Consider the following 19,149-nt stretch of genomic DNA (forward strand, 5'->3'; position numbering starts at 1 on the left):
ATGTCCTTGCCGTGTCCGAATCCTGGCTTAGGAAGGCCACCAAAAATTCTGGGATTTCCATACCCAACTATAACACTTTCCGTCAAGATAGAACTGCCAAAGGGGGAGGAGTTGCAATCTACTGCAGAGATAGCCTGCAAAGTTCTGTCATACTTTCCAGGTCTATGCCCAAACAGTTCGAACTTCTAATTTTAAAAATTAATCTCTCCAGAAATAAGTCTCTCACTGTTGCCGCCTGCTACCGACCCCCCTCAGCTCCCAGCTGTGCCCTGGACACCATCTGTGAATTGATCGCTCCCCATCTAGCTTCAGAGTTTGTTCTGTTAGGTGACCTAAACTGGGATATGCTTAACACCCCGGCAGTCCTACAATCCAAGCTTGATGCCCTCAATCTCACACAAATCATCAAGGAACCCACCAGGTACAACCCTAAATCCGTAAACATGGGCACCCTAATAGACATTATCCTGACCAACCTGCCCTCCAAATACACCTCTGCTGTCTTCAATCAAGATCTCAGCGATCACTGCCTCATTGCCTGTATCCGCCACGGGTCCGCGGTCAAACGACCACCCCTCATCACTGTCAAACGCTCCCTAAAACACTTCTGCGAGCAGGCCTTTCTAATCGACCTGGCCCGGGTACCCTGGAAGGATATTGACCTCATCCCGTCAGTTGAGGATGCCTGGTCATTCTTTAAAAGTTACTTCCTCACCATATTAGACAAGCATGCTCCGTTCAAAAAATGCAGAACCAAGAACAGATATAGCCCTTGGTTCACTCCAGACCTGACTGCCCTCGACCAGCACAAAAACATCCTGTGGCGAACTGCAATAGCATCGAAGAGCCCCCGCGATATGCAACTGTTCAGGGAAGTCAGGAACCAATACACGCAGTCAGTCAGGAAAGCAAAGGCCAGCTTTTTCAAGCAGAAATTTGCATCCTGTAGCTCTAACTCCAAAAAGTTCTGGGATACTGTAAAGTCCATGGAAAACAAGAGCACCTCCTCCCAGCTGCCCACTGCACTGAGGCTAGGTAACACGGTCACCACTGATAAGTCCGTGATAATCGAAAACTTCAACAAACATTTCTCAATGGCTGGCCATGCCTTCCTCCTGGCGACTCCAACCTTGGCCAACAGCCCCGCCCCCCCCGCTGCTACTCGCCCAAGCCTCCCCAGCTTCTCCTTTACCCATATCCAGATAGCAGATGTTCTGAAAGAGCTGGAAAACCTGGACCCATACAAATCAGCTGGGCTTGACAATCTGGACCCCCTATTTCTGAAACTGTCCGCCGCCATTGTCGCACCCCCTATTACCAGCCTGTTCAACCTCTCCTTCGTATCATCTGAGATCCCCAAGGATTGGAAAGCTGCCGCGGTCATCCCCCTCTTCAAAGGGGGAGACACCCTGGACCCAAACTGTTACAGACCTATATCCATCCTGCCCTGCCTATCTAAGGTCTTCGAAAGCCAAGTCAACAAACAGATCACTGACCATCTCGAATCCCACCGTACCTTCTCCGCTGTGCAATCCGGTTTCCGAGCCGGTCACGGGTGCACCTCAGCCACGCTCAAGGTACTAAACGATATCATAACCGCCATCGATAAAAGACATTACTGTGCAGCCGTCTTCATCGACCTGGCCAAGGCTTTCGACTCTGTCAATCACCATATTCTTATCGGCAGACTCAGTAGCCTCGGTTTTTCTAATGACTGCCTTGCCTGGTTCACCAACTACTTTGCAGACAGAGTTCAGTGTGTCAAATCGGAGGGCATGTTGTCCGGTCCTCTGGCAGTCTCTATGGGGGTACCACAGGGTTCAATTCTCGGGCCGACTCTTTTCTCTGTATACATCAATGATGTTGCTCTTGCTGCGGGCGATTCCCTGATCCACCTCTACGCAGACGACACCATTCTATATACTTCCGGCCCTTCCTTGGACACGTGCTATCTAACCTCCAAACGAGCTTCAATGCCATACAACACTCCTTCCGTGGCCTCCAACTGCTCTTAAACGCTAGTAAAACCAAATGCATGCTTTTCAACCGTTCGCTGCCTGCACCCGCACGCCCGACTAGCATCACCACCCTGGACGGTTCCGACCTAGAATATGTGGACATCTATAAGTACCTAGGTGTCTGGCTAGACTGCAAACTCTCCTTCCAGACTCATATCAAACATCTCCAATCCAAAATCAAATCAAGAATCGGCTTTCTATTCCGCAACAAAGCCTCCTTCACTCACGCCGCCAAACTTACCCTAGTAAAACTGACTATCCTACCGATCCTCGACTTCGGCGATGTCATCTACAAAATAGCTTCCAATACTCTACTCAGCAAACTGGATGCAGTTTATCACAGTGCCATTCGTTTTGTTACTAAAGCACCTTATACGACCCACCACTGTGACCTGTATGCCCTAGTCGGCTGGCCCTCGCTACATGTTCGTCGTCAGACCCACTGGCTCCAGGTCATCTACAAGGCTATGCTAGGTAAAGTGCCGCCTTATCTCAGTTCACTGGTCACGATGGCTACACCCACCCGCAGCACGCGCTCCAGCAGGTGTATCTCACTGATCATCCCTAAAGCCAAAACCTCATTTGGACGCCTTTCCTTCCAGTTCTCTGCTGCCTGCGACTGGAACGAATTGCAAAAATCTCTGAAGTTGGAGACTTTTATCTCCCTCAACAACTTTAAAAATCTGCTATCCGAGCAGCTAACCGATCGCTGCAGCTGTACATAGTCCATCTGTAAACTACCCACCCAATTTACCTACCTCACCCCCCATACTGCTTTTATTTATTTACTTTTCTGCTCTTTTGCACACCAGTATCTCTTCTTGCACATGATCATCTGATGATTTATCACTCCAGTGTTAATCTGCTGAATTGTAATTATTCGATTTATTGCCTACCTCATGCCTTTTGCACACATTGTATATAGATTCTCTTTTTTTTCTACCATGTTATTGACTTGTTTATTGTTTACTCCATGTGTAACTCTGTGTTGTCTGTTCACACTGCTATGCTTTATCTTGGCCAGGTCGCAGTTGCAAATGAGAACTTGTTCTCAACTAGCCTACCTGGTTAAATAAAGGTGAAATAAATAACAAATAAAAATAAAAAATAAAAAAGGGAGAGGGATAATAACCCCTAATGTAAAGGGAGAGGAATAATAACCCCTAATGTAAAGGCAGAGGAATAATAACCCCTAATGTAAAGGCAGAGGGATAATAACGCCTAATGTAAAAGGAGAGGAATAATAACCCCTAATGTAAAGGCAGAGGGATAATAACCCCTAATGTAAAGGGAGAGGGATAATAACCCCTAATGTAAAGGGAGAGGAATAATAACCCCTAATGTAAAGGGAGAGGAGTAATAACCCCTAATGTAAAGGGAGAGGAATAATAACCCCTAATGTAAAGGCAGAGGAATAATAACCTCTAATGTAAAGGGAGAGGAATAATAACCCCTAATGTAAAGGGAGGGAATAATAACCCTTAATGTAAAGGGAGAGTAATAATAACCCCTAATGTAAAGGGAGAGGAATAATAACCCCTAATGTAAAGGGAGAAGAATAATAACCTCTAATGTAAAGGGAGAGGAATAATAACCCCTAATGTAAAGGGAGAGGAATAATAACCTCTAATGTAAAGGGAGAGGAATAATAACCTCTAATGTAAAGGGAGAGGAATAATAACCCCTAATGTAAAGGGAGAGGAATAATAACCCCTAATGTAAAGGGAGAGGAATAATAACCCCTAATGTAAAGGGAGAGGAATAATAACCCCTAATGTAAAGGGAGAGGGATAATAACCCCTAATGTAAAGGGAGAGGAATAATAACCTCTAATGTAAAGGGAGGGAATAATAACCCTTAATGTAAAGGGAGAGTAATAATAACCCCTAATGTAAAGGGAGAGGAATAATAACCCCTAATGTAAAGGGAGAGGAATAATAACCTCTAATGTAAAGGGAGAGGAATAATAACCCCTAATGTAAAGGGAGAGGAATAATAACCTCTAATGTAAAGGGAGAGGAATAATAACCTCTAATGTAAAGGGAGAGGAATAATAACCCCTAATGTAAAGGGAGAGTAATAATAACCCCTAATGTAAAGGGAGAGGAATAATAACCCCTAATGTAAAGGGAGAGGAATAATAACCCCTAATGTAAAGGGAGAGGGATAATAACCCCTAATGTAAAGGGAGAGGAATAATAACCTCTAATGTAAAGGGAGAGGAATAATAACCTCTAATGTAAAGGGAGAGGGATAATAACCTCTAATGTAAAGGGAGAGGGATAATAACCCCTAATGTAAAGGGAGAGTAATAATAACCCCTAATGTAAAGGGAGAGGAATAATAACCTCTAATGTAAAGGGAGAGGAATAATAACCTCTAATGTAAAGGGAGAGGGATAATAACCCCTAATGTAAAGGGAGAGGAATAATAACCCTTAATGTAAAGGGAGAGGAATAATAACCCCTAATGTAAAGGGAGAGGAATAATAACCCCTAATGTAAAGGGAGAGGAATAATAACCCCTAATGTAAAGGGAGAGGGATAATAACCCCTAATGTAAAGGGAGAGGGATAATAACCCCTAATGTAAAGGGAGAGGAATAATAACCTCTAATGTAAAGGGAGAGGAATAATAACCTCTAATGTAAAGGGAGAGGGATAATAACCTCTAATGTAAAGGGAGAGGGATAATAACCCCTAATGTAAAGGGAGAGTAATAATAACCCCTAATGTAAAGGGAGAGGGATAATAACCCCTAATGTAAAGGGAGAGGAATAATAACCCCGAATGTAAAGGGAGAGGAATAATAACCCCTAATGTAAAGGCAGAGCACTCAGACTGCTTCTGAGTTTAGCAGCCACACATACAGCAGACTACCCTGACAGACTCAGAATAGCTTCCTCTACCCCAAACCTTCAATTTGCTAAAGAAAGAAAGCTTTTCAACCAGGTTGACTATTGTTAAACGTAATGCTCGTCTCCTCCATGTTGTGGCAACACCTAGACTTGTGAATTGGCCTTTCTGTGGAGAGAAGACTGTGTTGGGCTGAGAGGGGATCATTTGGAGGGTTTGGGGAAGCAACCCCACCAGGAAAGAGTGTTTACGGTTCTTAATTGCTTTGGCAAGTGAAGAGACTTGCCTTTGGACACACGTAAATTCAACTGCACCAGGTCAGTATTTAACAAGTTACATTTTCACATCAGGCTACTACTGGCCACATGACATTCCAGTAGTGACCAGCGGGATAGGATACTGTGACTAGGATACCTGGAGGATCATGGGTAGTCATGTAACAAGGAAGGAATGCAATCTCTGTCACCTGGCAACCTGAAATGGAGCCCCACCAAAAATAGCCTGACAACGCAGAATTCCTCAACAATGTACAGTTTGGAATTGTGGCCCAGCGGCTCAATACAGTTCTGGTGCTGATCCTGACCAGACTCCTCCTATGTGTGAACAATGTGGTCGGGTCCATTTAGTTACGGCTGGCATTTTTGCATCTGCATTAAGACGCACAAAAAAAAAGATCCTTTAATTGAAGGGGGTTTGACTCTTTGTTTTTTCAGCTTCACTGCAGCGCCCGTCCCCCTTTCTCCTTGCTCCTTTTGGGGCTTTGTTTCCACCACCATATGGTGCAGGCCTTGTGGAGGCAGTCCACTAAAAACAACAGGCAGGCCTGCACTTACCCATTTCTTTTTTAACGCCACAAGAGAATGAATCGCTCTCTTGTTTAGCATTCTGCAAATGACCCAGGATAATTTCTTGTTCTCAAACTAATTAGATTAGTTCAATGGGTTTCAGGGTTATTGCAATAAGCTGCATGAGAATGAGGGGGAGATGACGGCGTAATCAGCCACCAGCATTCAACCTTTCCTTCCTTAATGAGCAGGTTCACACCACCCCTTCTACAACTCTAAGACATTAAACACAACGAGAATCTCACTGCCGATAGACGGCCGATAGACTGCCGATAGACTGCCGATAGACTGCCGATAGACGGCCGATAGACGGCAGGTAGACCGCAGATAGACCGCAGACAGACCGCAGACAGACCGCCGACAGACCGCCGACAGACCGCCGACAGACCACCGATAGACCGCCGATAGACCGCCGATAGACCGCCGATAGACCGCCGATAGACCGCCGATAGACCGCCGATAGACCGCCGATAGACCGCCGATAGACCGCAGACAGACCGCAGACAGACCGCCGATAGACTTATCACAGTTCCTTCTCTTGTTAGATGAAAAGAGCTACCTGCTGCGTACCGACCCGGCAGTGACGAACCGACCGACCCGGCAGTGACGAACCGACCGACTATAACAGAGATGCTCGTCAGTGGCCAACAACTTGACTTTGTGCCAATCAGAGAGCACGAAGCCAACCAAAACAAAGGGGGAAAGATAGAACATCTATGGATGAGCCAGTCACACTTCATATGCAATGTAGGCTATGAGACGGTAGCTAGCTCAGTGCACAGACACAATGCACACGACACTGGCAAGGTACAACAACGAAGTACTACAAAATACCAACATTAGCGCAGATAGCTTGGAATCTCTTAACCCTCCTAAGCAATATGCATGCATATGCATTGGCACGTAATGCTACTACCACCTTCTAGTTTGGAGTATTTTCAAAGGTAACAAACCCAATTTCAGCCTTTGTCCAACCCATTCAATAAAAATATTTTTAAAATGCATTCAGGTAAGAAGTTGTGGGTGGGGGAACTTGCTCATAAATATTCATTGTGGGGGGTGGGTAAACGTAGCTGTACCTGATCCCAACACTTTTTCACTAAAGCATACATACCAGAAGTCCACTGGCACGCTCTGATAAGATAATGATGTGCATCACAAGCTCACAACGGTAAGACAGTGAGTTCCTGACATCTATTGCCACTTGCAGTGTAAGGTTGAATCCCCCATGGGATGCAAACAAAATGTTTAAATGTGGGCTGTATTGGGAAGAAAAGTGAAAATCACCTTGAAAATGAAACTTAGGGGCTCAATTCAATCCAACCCGTATTGTAGTATTTACCATGTAGCTCTTTTTCCTGTGGTCAATGTAACTCACAGATTGGTCTTGGGTACCGTATAAAAACCTATAACTACTACCAGGGCGACCCCCCTTCACAGCTATGCTTTCACTTTTCAATTAAAAGTGTGTGGGCACGAAATTAATATTGTAAATTAGAACTCACAATTATTGACCTATAAGTAAACTGTCTTAGCAGACGGCGCTACCAATCGTTCATAGTGGTTGGGGAAAAAATCTAACGAGCTGACATGACCAACATTTCTTGTTACGATGGATGTCGCTACGAATATAAACATATAATCCTCACATTCTACATGTTTTTTCTTCTTCGTAAAAGCACATAGATGTGTATGAAACGGTAAGCAAAAACATTGAATTTGGTCATTTGAGGAAATCTGCCTTAATGCCTTTTGAATAGCCTCAGTAGTCTAGTCAAGGAAACATCATGCAAAATATATTGGCACACTTAATTTACCAAGGCCAATGCCAAATAAGGCGCGCTGTCACCTGCTTTTATAGTTAGCCTTGAGGTGGTACCACCCAGCACATCTAGAAGGGGGTGTGTTTCATATCGAACCCCTCCCTTGAGGTGGTACCACCCAGCACATCTAGAAGGGGGTGTGTTTCATACTGAACCCCTCCCTTGAGGTGGTACCACCCAGCACATCTAGAAGGGAGTGTATTTCATACTGAACCCCTCCCTTGAGGTGGTACCACCCAGCACATCTAGAAGGGAGTGTATTTCATACTGAACCCCTCCCTTGAGGTGGTACCACCCAGCACATCTAGAAGGGGGTGTGTTTCATACTGAACCCCTCCCTTGAGGTGGTACCACCCAGCACATCTAGAAGGGAGTGTATTTCATACTGAACCCCTCCCTTGAGGTGGTACCACCCAGCACATCTAGAAGGGGGTGTGTTTCATATCGAACCCCTCCCTTGAGGTGGTACCACCCAGCACATCTAGAAGGGGGTGTGTTTCATATCGAACCCCTCCCTTGAGAGGACGTAGAGGCACCTTGTAAAAGTGCCTCAACATCACTTCTACATCTGCATTGCTTGCTGTTTGGGGTTTTAGGCTGGGTCTCTGTACAGCACTTTGTGACATCAGCTGATGTAAAAAGGGCTTTATAAATACATTTGATTGACTGATCACAATTTCAATGGTAGAGTTGAACTGCTACAGGCAAAAAAGAGCTAGATTTACTATTAAAATACCAAAATAGATACTTTTGCAACTACCTAAATGAAGAACAGAATGTATGTGTTTCACTATAACTAAGTCTAAAACATTTGGTTTTAGATTAAACTATTATTTCATGAGTTACTCGTTAACAAGGCTGAGTGGCTGTTGACTTCGAAGGTCTTTGCTGTGTGAGCACAAAAGAGATTGACTGCCGACACTGTTCAGTGGTGCTAAGTATTGTTGTCAGGCAAGCTATTGACAATTCTGCCCATGTGTCTGAGCTTTAATGGCACTATTCTTTCAGAAGACATCATTTCAACTGCAACCACATGCCGGGTACAAGTCAGTGTTCTTGTGTTCATAATTGCTTCACTTGGTGATGTTGGATAACGTTGTGAAGTGACAGAAAGACAAAGATGGCCGCCCAGAGTTTCAATTCTACTCAGCAGTCAAAGAGACAATCATCTTGCTCTGAGTAATGGTAATACTCTTCTCCAATTACTACGTTCCAAGTTACACAAGTGCAATTTCCATCGTGTTCTGGGACATATGAGCAAATTCTCTGTGGTATGATGCGATCAAAAATAATTTAAGCCTTGAACCAAGAACGATGAACATCCAAAGCTCATCTGCCTTGCATTGTGTAGAAACAAATAGTATACCTGTACTTGAAGGTTGAAGAAAACACTGAGGACATGAGAGAGCAACAGTAGTTGGCTGAGATGGCGTGAAAACAACTGGGCCGCTACGCCATAGAGTAGCAACAGCAAAACTGCCCAAGCAGAAATATTTATCCAGACACCGGAGAACCGTGAAAAATGTTATCTTCTTTAGACATTTGAAATAAGCATTATAGAATCATTTGGCACAGCGCGTCCTTCAAAACCCATTGACACATCATATATCACTGAGGCTTGTTCCTACAGACACACTGTGCTGACAACTATCTGTATAATATTACCCAAATCAAGGCTGCATTTAATGAACCTTGTACGTCTGACGCTAAAAGCTGCTATCCTTCAGAAAAAGGGCAAAAAAGTTACAGAAACAGCTCATTTCTCAAGTTGAGGCCGTATCATGGTTTCATGTGAAACGTTTGTTTGTTTGAGGAAGTCTGAGTTCAAAATAGTCCAGATTGAAACTCACTGGTAACCACTCCAGCTACAGTGGTTAAGGAGTGTGTTCACACTATCGGTCCTCTAAAATCGCCTGCGTTCTAAAATATCAGTCAGTATTACTGTAATAATTATAACATTAATATCATATGATTTCTAAGACATATCACTATGCAACAGGCCTCCGCTCAGACATCTATCAGGATGATGACTTCACACTCAGTACTCTGAATCAGCTCAGATAACATGTCAAATAAATCCACTAACCACCTGACCTATACCTGATGTCCCACATACAGGTCTGGGTACTTTAGCCTAACATCTAGACGCAAGCCAATCACTTTTTACAAACATCTACCAAAGTAAACGTAGGATGGGGTAAATAACACAAAAAAATAAGGATTCAAAACAATCTGGTGTTTTCCTTCTTTGGGGCTATGTTTTCTATGGCTGAGCTGATCATGAGAATAACACTCGAAACACTTGAATGGATGTTTCATTGGTTGTTAATAATAGCTCAGCTGGCTCTATGAAACACAACTGAAAGCTTTAAGAACCAACTGCAAGTTTTAAGAACCAACTGAAAGCTCTAAGAACCAACTGAAAGCTTTAAGAACCAACTGCAAGTTTTAAGAACCAACTGAAAGCTCTAAGAACCAACTGAAAGCTTTAAGAACCAACTGAAAGCTCTAAGAACCAACTGAAAGCTTTAAAAACCAACTGAAAGCTTTAAAAACCAACTGAAAGCTCTAAGAACCAACTGAAAGCTCTAAGAACCAACTGAAAGCTCTAAGAACCAACTGAAAGCTCTAAGAACCAACTGAAAGCTCTAAGAACCAACTGAAAGCTTTAAGAACCAACTGAAAGCTCTAAGAACCAACTGAAAGCTTTAAAAACCAACTGAAAGCTTTAAGAACCAACTGAAAGCTCTAAGAACCAACTGAAAGCTTTAAAAACCAACTGAAAGCTCTAAGAACCAACTGAAAGCTCTAAGAACCAACTGAAAGCTTTAAGTTAAGCCCATTATAACACAGAGGTAATGTTATTTCTCAAGTACAGACACATTTTCTGTTTTGAGTAGTCTGGATGGGAAAAGATAGCATATATTAAACATTATACAAATCTACTGAAATCGCTAGACAGTCAGGAGAAAACGTTTCTGCAGCGTTAACAAAGACATTTTCTCGTAATAGCTGTTAATTATCACGTTTAATATTCGGATCTGGATGAAGAGAACATTTTCAACTATGACACACATTTTGAGATACGTCACTTAAGGTCACCGACTGTTAAGAAGTCCCAACCGCCAGCTGTGAGGACACTTTCCAAACTTAATGAGAGTATTAGATTTCTGTGCTCATTGCTTTTCAATGTCATAGTGCAATGCACAGCAAAGAGCACAACACTTGTACTGACGCTGAGGATTTAGAAAGAAACAGCATAAATGTCTGAATCCTTGTGACAAAAAACAAACACCGCAGTTATTGATTAATTACCATAAATGTTGAAATATTGTAGTGTCCTTATTAAGAGTGATAACCTGCCACTTGATGGCAATGCTAGCATTGACCAAAAGACAGGTATAAATAAGGACACTGTTTAATGCGAGGCAAATTGATCGGTTAAGAAAGATGACAGGTGTTGGTTCACATCTAATTAGACTCATCTATCTTCATAATGAATTATTCCTCAGCAGTTCATGGCAAAGGCAAAGCAGCACTCCTGTTGCATCTGTCAATACCATGCAATATTGTTCTAGGCTATACAGGCTATACGTACTGCCAGTAACTTACTCCTATCTACCCTGCAAAATCCCCTGAAACTTTGTCCTTCCTACCCTGCAAAATCCCCTGAAACTTTGTCCTACCTACCCTGCAAAATCCCCTGAAACTTTGTCCTTCCTACCCTGCAAAATCCCCTGAAACTTTGTCCTTCCTACCCTGCAAAATCACCTGAAACTTTGTCCTATCTACCCTGCAAAATCACCTGAAACTTTGTCCTATCTACCCTGCAAAATCACCTGAAACGTTGTCCTATCTACCCTGCAAAATCAACTGAAACTTTGTCCTTCCTACCCTGCAAAATCCCCTGAAACTTTGTCCTATCTACCCTGCAAAATCACCTGAAACTTTGTCCTATCTACCCTGCAAAATCACCTGAAACATTGTCCTATCTACCCTGCAAAATCAACTGAAACTTTGTCCTTCCTACCCTGCAAAATCACCTGAAACTTTGTCCTTCCTACCCTGCAAAATCCCCTGAAACTTTGTGTCTCAGTATGTGAAATTAACTTCAGGTATGAGTCCTGTTACATCTGTCAATAACATGAAATACTGTTGTCTATATGTACTGCCAGTAACTTTGTGTCTCAGTATGAATAAACGTTAGGTATGACTAAGCTGTAACAACACTGTGGAAACCTACATTATAGGAACAACCTCCTGGAACGTTTTGTAAACGATCAGATCATAAAGATACAGACAATAAAACTGTCAGTTGACCCATCTAGACAAGAGCAGAGAGAACGGAGAACGTACCATGAGCATGTGTGTGGTCCAGGGGGCGGTAGAAAACATTAAGTCAATATAGACAACATTCCACATAATAAGCTCTACAAATACAGATGGTACTGCCTTCAATATCAGATCAAAACGCTGGAATATACCACAGCTAAGAACATAAAACTGCAAAAAAAGGATAGAGCCGAACAAAACAACTCCACAACAACGAAGAGTAAGCTATAGTTCAATAAAACATATTTTGACAACCCCGCCTGTGACTCGGTTTTCGAAAAAGATTGAAATAAATCGTTACAATCTTTAATAACTTCGGGCCTATTCAATTTGGGTTTCGGCTGACTAGAAACCATTTCAAGTTACGTGAAAATAAACAATATTCACATTTCTCTAAGCCTAATCTGTGTATATTGAGGCCTACAACAAGAGAGATCATACCTCTGCTGAGCATTGGGTTAGCGCATTATCAGCACAGATTCCACAGGGAGAAAGATGATCAGAGTGAGAACAACATCCAGGGTCCCTGCTTCTTGACTGAGGTATCCTTTATTCCACGTCCATGCTGGAGATTCATTTATTCCATTGTCTTTTCTTTGGTCTTGTTGTTGTTGGCAGGGTCTTTCTGAAGTTTGTAAAAGTTGTCTCTCTTCTTCCACTTGTGTCTTCAGAGGTCACAGGTCATAGCAGTCCTGGGTTCCACTGGAGCACACATCACAACGCTTCTCTCTCTGCAATCACACCCCATAAAAAAAAAGAAAACACATGTAAAAATCAAGGAATCACAAAAAAGTGAAATAGACACAATATATTCTTAAAATGTATCCCACAAACGCACATCAAACATGCAAGTAAACCTCAAAAGTTTTCTCAAAACAATAGCTTGGAAACTGGAACGAGTTAAAAAGCTATAAAAAGTCATAAAACGTATGAAGGCCATACTGACCGACATGTTGCCTTCCATGTGATTTCCAGAGAGAACAATGATCAGTAAAAACACAATTAACGACGCGGTCATTACAAATCAGAGTCAGTCCTGTGCAAGGCATCATCAAACTGCCGGGCTGTCGGTCTCATGAAGGAATAGGAGCTCTAACGGTACGACAGACCCTCTGGCAAACCAAATTGGATACAGGAAAACCAACCTTCCCCAGGAACACTATTTTCTCCAACTCTTCTCGACGACTCATCCTGTCCAACCTGTCTGAGATGTAATGGCCTATGCCGTGCCCACTACAGTAGAAAAACACTGAACAATAATGGAAATAAAGAACACACCCTGATAGACAGATCCTGAACACAGAGGCTAAACTGACTCATCAGAGTTCTAAAGAGGAGAGGAGAGGTTTATCTGTGTCTGGTTTATCTGTGTCTGGTTTATCTGTGTCTGGGTGATGGTTAAGGGAATTTCTATGCTGGCTAGCCCAAAGTGCATTATGGAAATCCTAAGATAAAACACAAACACACACAAACACAATTTCTAAGTCTGGTGTAGAAAAGAGGTGAGGATTCTTATGTGATAAAGGGAAATTCCTGATCTAAACCTACAAGAAATGTCTACCAGACACAGACAGCAGGTCTGGTAATGTAGGCCTCTTGATTTATCCCTAATATAAAACAGAAAGTGTCTAGGCCCACATCACTACACCTTCCCAAACCACACCATAAGCCCCTGCTGCATACAGAGCCCAGTACAAGCCACCCCCATCCATATGACTGGAGGAGGTACAACAAGCAGTTGTTTTTCTTGGGGAAATTAGTAGTTCAAATACTGACTTGCTTTAACAGGTGAAAACACTCGGGGGGGGTGCCCGAGTGGCGCAGCGGTCTAAGGCACTGCATCTCAGTGCTAGAGGGGTCACTACAAACCCTGGTTCAATTCCTGGCTGTATCACAAACGGCCATGATTGGGAGTCCCATAGGGCGGAGCACAATTGGCCATGCGTCGTTAGGGTTTGGCCGGGGTAGGGCGTCATTGTAAATAAGAACTTGCTCTTAAGTGACTTGCCTAGTTAAATAAAGGTTAAATAATAAATAAATCACAGATCCCTATTAGCCTCAAGAACAAGGCCTACTTTCTATCCCTTTAAGAGCCTGTTGTTCAGAATATATATTTTGAAAAAATCTGTTAAATGCAACAGTTGTGTGAAATACATGAACTATTACAGGTCTTGGATCAGCAACTGACAGTGGGAAGGACTTTTTAAAACAAATAAATAATTAAAAAATAAGCTGTATCAACAACTATTATAGGCTACTCTAACCCTGGACCCATTTCCCCACAAATCTGGAAAAAACTATACTGAACAAAAATATAAACACAACAAGTCACATGTCTCATTAGCTGAAATAAAGATCCCAGAAATGTTTCATATGCACAAAAAGCTTATTTTCTCAAATTCTGTGCAGAAATGTGTTTCCATCCCTGTTAGTGAGCCTCAAGTTTTGAGGGAGCATGCAATTGGCATACTGACTGCAGTAATGTCCACCAGAGCTGTTTTAAAAAATGTGTTTAACTAGGCAAGAGATGTCCACCAGAGCTGTGGCCAGAGAATTGTATGTTAATTTCTCTACCATATGAGAAATTTTGAAATTTCTAGAGAAATTGGCAATACGTCCAACCGGCCTGCAGACCACATGTATGGGGTCGTGTGGGCGAGCGGTTTTCTGATGTCAACGTTGGGAACAGAGTGCCCCATGGTGGCAGTGGGGTTATGGTATGGGGCAGGCATAAACTACGGGCAACAAACACAATTGCATTTTATCGATGGCAATTTGAATGAACAGAGATACCGTGACGAGATCCTGAGGCCCATTGTTGTGCCATACATCCGCCGACATGAATTTATTTCAGTTGACTGATTTCCTTATATGAACTGTAGCGCGGTAAAATCTTAGACATTGTTCCATGTTGCGTTTATATTTTTGTTCAGTATATTTGTTTGCCAAGGTGATTCTGAGGTGTTATTACAAGTTTTTAGCGCTACCAATTACTGCTGTCCATCCTCTCAAAGTAAACGTAAGAATTATGTCAGCGGGTTAAAGAAAATCGAAAGTTTCCTGCCTCTCCTGGTTGCATGTATCAAGGGAAGGTGTCTAGTCACTTGCAGAAGCATTAAAGGGAATATTTAAAGGCACAGTAGACCAGTGTGTTCTATAGAGCGTTTTTGTTTTAAAAGCAAAAACAACATTCAAAGTGAGAAAATATATGTGAGCAGGCCTTTATTCTTGTCTATTTAAGTGAATGGATATTAGGGGGGTTTCCTAGACAACGGTCAGAAATGACTATACAGATATTATACAGTATGTCTAAGGCTGATTTTCGATTTCAATATGTTTTCACTGAGATACAACCGCCTCCAGAAAAATGCTAAACTTTGCTGAATGGCAATGAAGGGTGTCTGAGTCAACAAAACAAATCTAGATCTTCATCAATAAACGTATCACAATTTTACCTCATTTCTGTAATAGCCTACGTCTCAAATTACATTAAGATCGTCGACGTCTACAATTCTTCAGGGAGACATGGACGTGTTTAATCTGCTCTAGTTACGTTTCTCAGGGAGACATGGACGTGTTAAATCTGCTCTAGTTACGTTTCTCAGGGAGACATGGATGTGTTAAATCTGCTCTAGTTATGTTTCTCATGTCCTTTAGGATTTTAAGACTGACAGTTTTTATATTATACATAACTGTTTTGTTTCATGAGGCTTCAAAATATGTATCTTTTCATTAATAATGTATTTATACAGCAGCACCTATATGTGGAATTTGGTACGAAGATACACCGTAAAGTGAGAGGCTGGCCTCACAGCAATTCGGAAAAAAATCACCCTAGAAGAAGTTGTGCAAACTCTAAAGCCATGTATAACAAATACAAACGACCCATTGCTGGTTTCTCCTACCCGACGAGACTCAAATCCATCCGTCAGCCATAAAGCTCCTTCCCTATACATTGCTGATCTACTGCAGCCCCCCTCCAAAGAACTAACAGATGGGGAAACCATTTACATTTCAAATATACCTACCGTAATTCAGCAGAGACTTCACACAGCTCTTATCAAACTAACTATTTGGATCTTTTCTCTCCGTTTTGAAAGAAGCAGTCCTTGTATAGAGTAGTAAACACTACAGAATACTGATGTTAAGTCTTTTGTTTTTCCATAATTCGCTAATTACTAAAAAGCAAAACTAAAATTGTCTTCGAAAATGAGACTAAAGAGTGGCTTCGCACATCAATGGATTATTGTGACAAAACATTGCACAGTGTAAATTTAATTAAGGATTTGGGAAGTGCTTCGTGTATCAATCAGATTCAGTAGTAGGTACACGGCCACAATGAGGACAAAGTTGACTTTGAGAAGTGGATTTTTGCGGCCAGATATTTTGATGTATATTATGTATAATAAATACAATTTATGCATGTGTGTGTTATCACTATTAAGTTGTTATTAATATGCACAACATAAATAATTGGAATATAAGACATACAGGTAGCCAATACAATAAATAACTAGCCTATTGTTATACATGGTTGAGCCTATGTTTTAACTTAACCTCTCTCTACCCTCCTCGAATGATGGAAAGGATTTATTTGCTTTGGCCACGTCATTAAAAAACGTTCACTGACAAGAGCGCTTTTTCATAGACAGAATCTGTGACATTTCCTGACGCATGTTGCCGTGTAGGCTGACTGGTTGGTTTCACAGTTTACGGGAAAGGGTACGAAGCATCTACTGGAGCCAACATGGGAATTTTGTGTCATGTAAAAAATAAAATTGTCATAACAATGTAACTACAAAAACCAAGTCTAAGAGAAGCTGAAAAGTTGGTGATTTAGAGTTGTGTTCAGATCAAATAAATATATTTTCTTACAAACTGAAAAATAGTAAGTTTAGATCGACAGAAACATTGTCTAAAAGTAAAAAGTTATGCCTTGAAAAAGTCCAGACCTGTAGGGGGTTATTTGCTACAATGTCCATGGTTACAATGTATCTATCAAGTTCATACACACACTGATGGTATAGTGTAACTGTGTTGCACTACAAGTAAGACAGTCTTACATGCCTCTGAAAGCAGCACTTTGCCCCAACAGCTGAGTAGCAAACCAAACTACTTCACCTCCTCACTAGAGCAACGAAGCAGGTATCACAATGGTAGAAATATATTATCTTTATAACACTTTATGACAACATTATGAAAAGCTAAGTTAAGTTTCTGCAAAGTGAGCTGCTTCATCATGATGCCCAGTCATGCTAGTCTAAACTTTATGAGTTCCACAGACACACACACACATTGCACCTCAGTGTCATCTTCTTTGAGACATAGCCTAATCCCCTCCACATGGACTGGAATATGGAAATGACTCACTTCTCCAAGTGGCCTGCTATACTTAAGCAATAAGACCCGAGAGGTAGTGGTATATGGCCAGTATACCACAGCTAAGGGCTGCTCTTAAGCTCGACGCAACGTGGAGTGCCTGGACACAGCCCTTAGCCGTGGTATATAAGCCATATAGCACAAACCCCTGAGGTGCCTTATTGCTATTATAAAGTGATTACCACCGTAATTAGAGCAGTAAAAATAAATGTTTTGTCATTCCTGTGGTATACGATCTGATATACCACGGCTGTCAGCCAATCTACATTCAGGGCTCGAACCACCGAGTTTATAATGACGTTTAAATAATGAACAAGTGATCCGTCATTGATAAAGTTCCCAGCACTTTGTTACACTTGTTTGTAACAAAATAACAACACGACTTGAACATTCTATCAACCAAAACGTAGAACTTCGACAGCATACGAATGCAATGTGGAAAGTTTAGAACATAGGTTACTGGTGAAATATCTTTAATTTACAATTTAACTAACCTAGCTGTGCCTCATTCATTGTAGTTAGTTGACATATTCTCTAGACCCAAGTGTGTTGCCATGCCTACGCGTTTTCTTATCTTTGACGAACATCACAGTTACAGAAAGTTTTAAAAATTGAGTGTTAAACGTTGTTCAGTTCTCGACATGAATCATTCAACTTCAACATTCAACTTCGAAATAAATACAAAAGTTTCAGAAACCCAATAAATTAGGCTACATTGTAACTTAATATAACCTCTGCCATGCGCTCTCTTTACGAACAATGAAAACAGAAACACACGATGCGCCAAATAAAATGCTCATATGATCAGTGTGTGTGTGTGTGCAGACATAAAAGTAGATCTACTCAAGAAGATAACGCTATTCTGTCCCCAACACCTATCTAGAATGCGTCGCGCTTTTACAACAATTAAACGAATGCTACAACACCCTGAAATCAAATTATTAAATGAAACCGCAAGGAGAAAGTAAGCTACAAACCTACTGCAACTCATGTTATTCTTCCTTCTCAATACGTGACCCCTCTGCTTCTACCAAGTAGCCAATTTCAATTTCTCATGCGTTTGACCCAACAAAACCTAAATGCCATGTGAAATCCGAGAAGCACTGCTGGGGTTTTTTTCACAGCAAAGTAGCTCACAACTGATTCATGAAATCCCTTAGCTCTTACATAACATTCGCTAAAAGCGATCCGCATTCTGGTACTACTGTAAATTCACATCTAATTGCTCGCCTCTGTGCTAGTAACGTGCATTGATTCAGTTTGTCCTTACCTGTTGATTAAATTGCAATAGTCTTTGCAGTCTAAAAGATGGTGGAGCTTTGGCGTAAGCCATGAACCGTCTTTGTGTGGTTTGTTTGTTGATCTCGGGGTAGGCTATTATAATTGTTTTGTTACAGGGGATACACGATTTCCAATCTCGCCTGTGCACGTGGAATCAGGGTGACTGTGTATAATATTTAAAACGCCTGAGTCTGGATGGAAAATGAGGATTAGTTTGCAGTGATCTCAGTTCTTTATCAGAAATGTTATCGCTTGACAGGACCTCAGACTCCAAGCATTACGTCAGTTTCAAGACACCAACACTATTAATATCAAGAAGCCCTTGCGGAGGAAAGCGCCACCCCAGACCGGTCGTTCTTAAAGGGACAGAAGCATCCCTGCTCCTCACTAACCACCACCAAACTATAACGCAATAATAACAAGTGAACCGTTTATCCAGTTTATTTGAAATGATCTAATATTAATCATATATGATTCTGTGATTGTATGTGTTTGGCTTAGTGTGAGTCTAAGTATGTTACAGATAATAAGGTAGCTGATGGTAATCTTTTTATCTTATTTTATCCAATGTCTAATACAAAATATGATATGTTCATTAGACTTGGCTATTTCTGAGT

The 19,149-nt window shown here is 41.7% G+C and overlaps 1 protein-coding gene across 1 annotated transcript in view; it reads right to left on the bottom strand.

Annotated features, from left to right (window-relative positions):
- Nucleotides 1-18,819, bottom strand: part of LOC139555243 (zinc finger transcription factor Trps1-like) — a 246,275-nt gene extending 227,456 nt beyond the window's left edge. Inside the window, exons 1-2 of the mRNA XM_071368884.1 lie at nucleotides 18,522-18,819; nucleotides 12,314-12,603 (exon numbers count right to left, since the gene is read on the bottom strand). Of these exons, the coding sequence (XP_071224985.1) occupies nucleotides 12,314-12,326 (13 nt within the window). The 5' untranslated portion in view covers nucleotides 12,327-12,603; nucleotides 18,522-18,819. The remainder of the gene's footprint in view (nucleotides 1-12,313; nucleotides 12,604-18,521) is intronic.
- Between the last annotated feature and the right edge of the window lie 330 nt (nucleotides 18,820-19,149).

Source organism: Salvelinus alpinus, chromosome 26 (genome assembly GCF_045679555.1).
Source record: "Salvelinus alpinus chromosome 26, SLU_Salpinus.1, whole genome shotgun sequence".
NCBI lineage: Eukaryota > Metazoa > Chordata > Actinopteri > Salmoniformes > Salmonidae > Salvelinus > Salvelinus alpinus.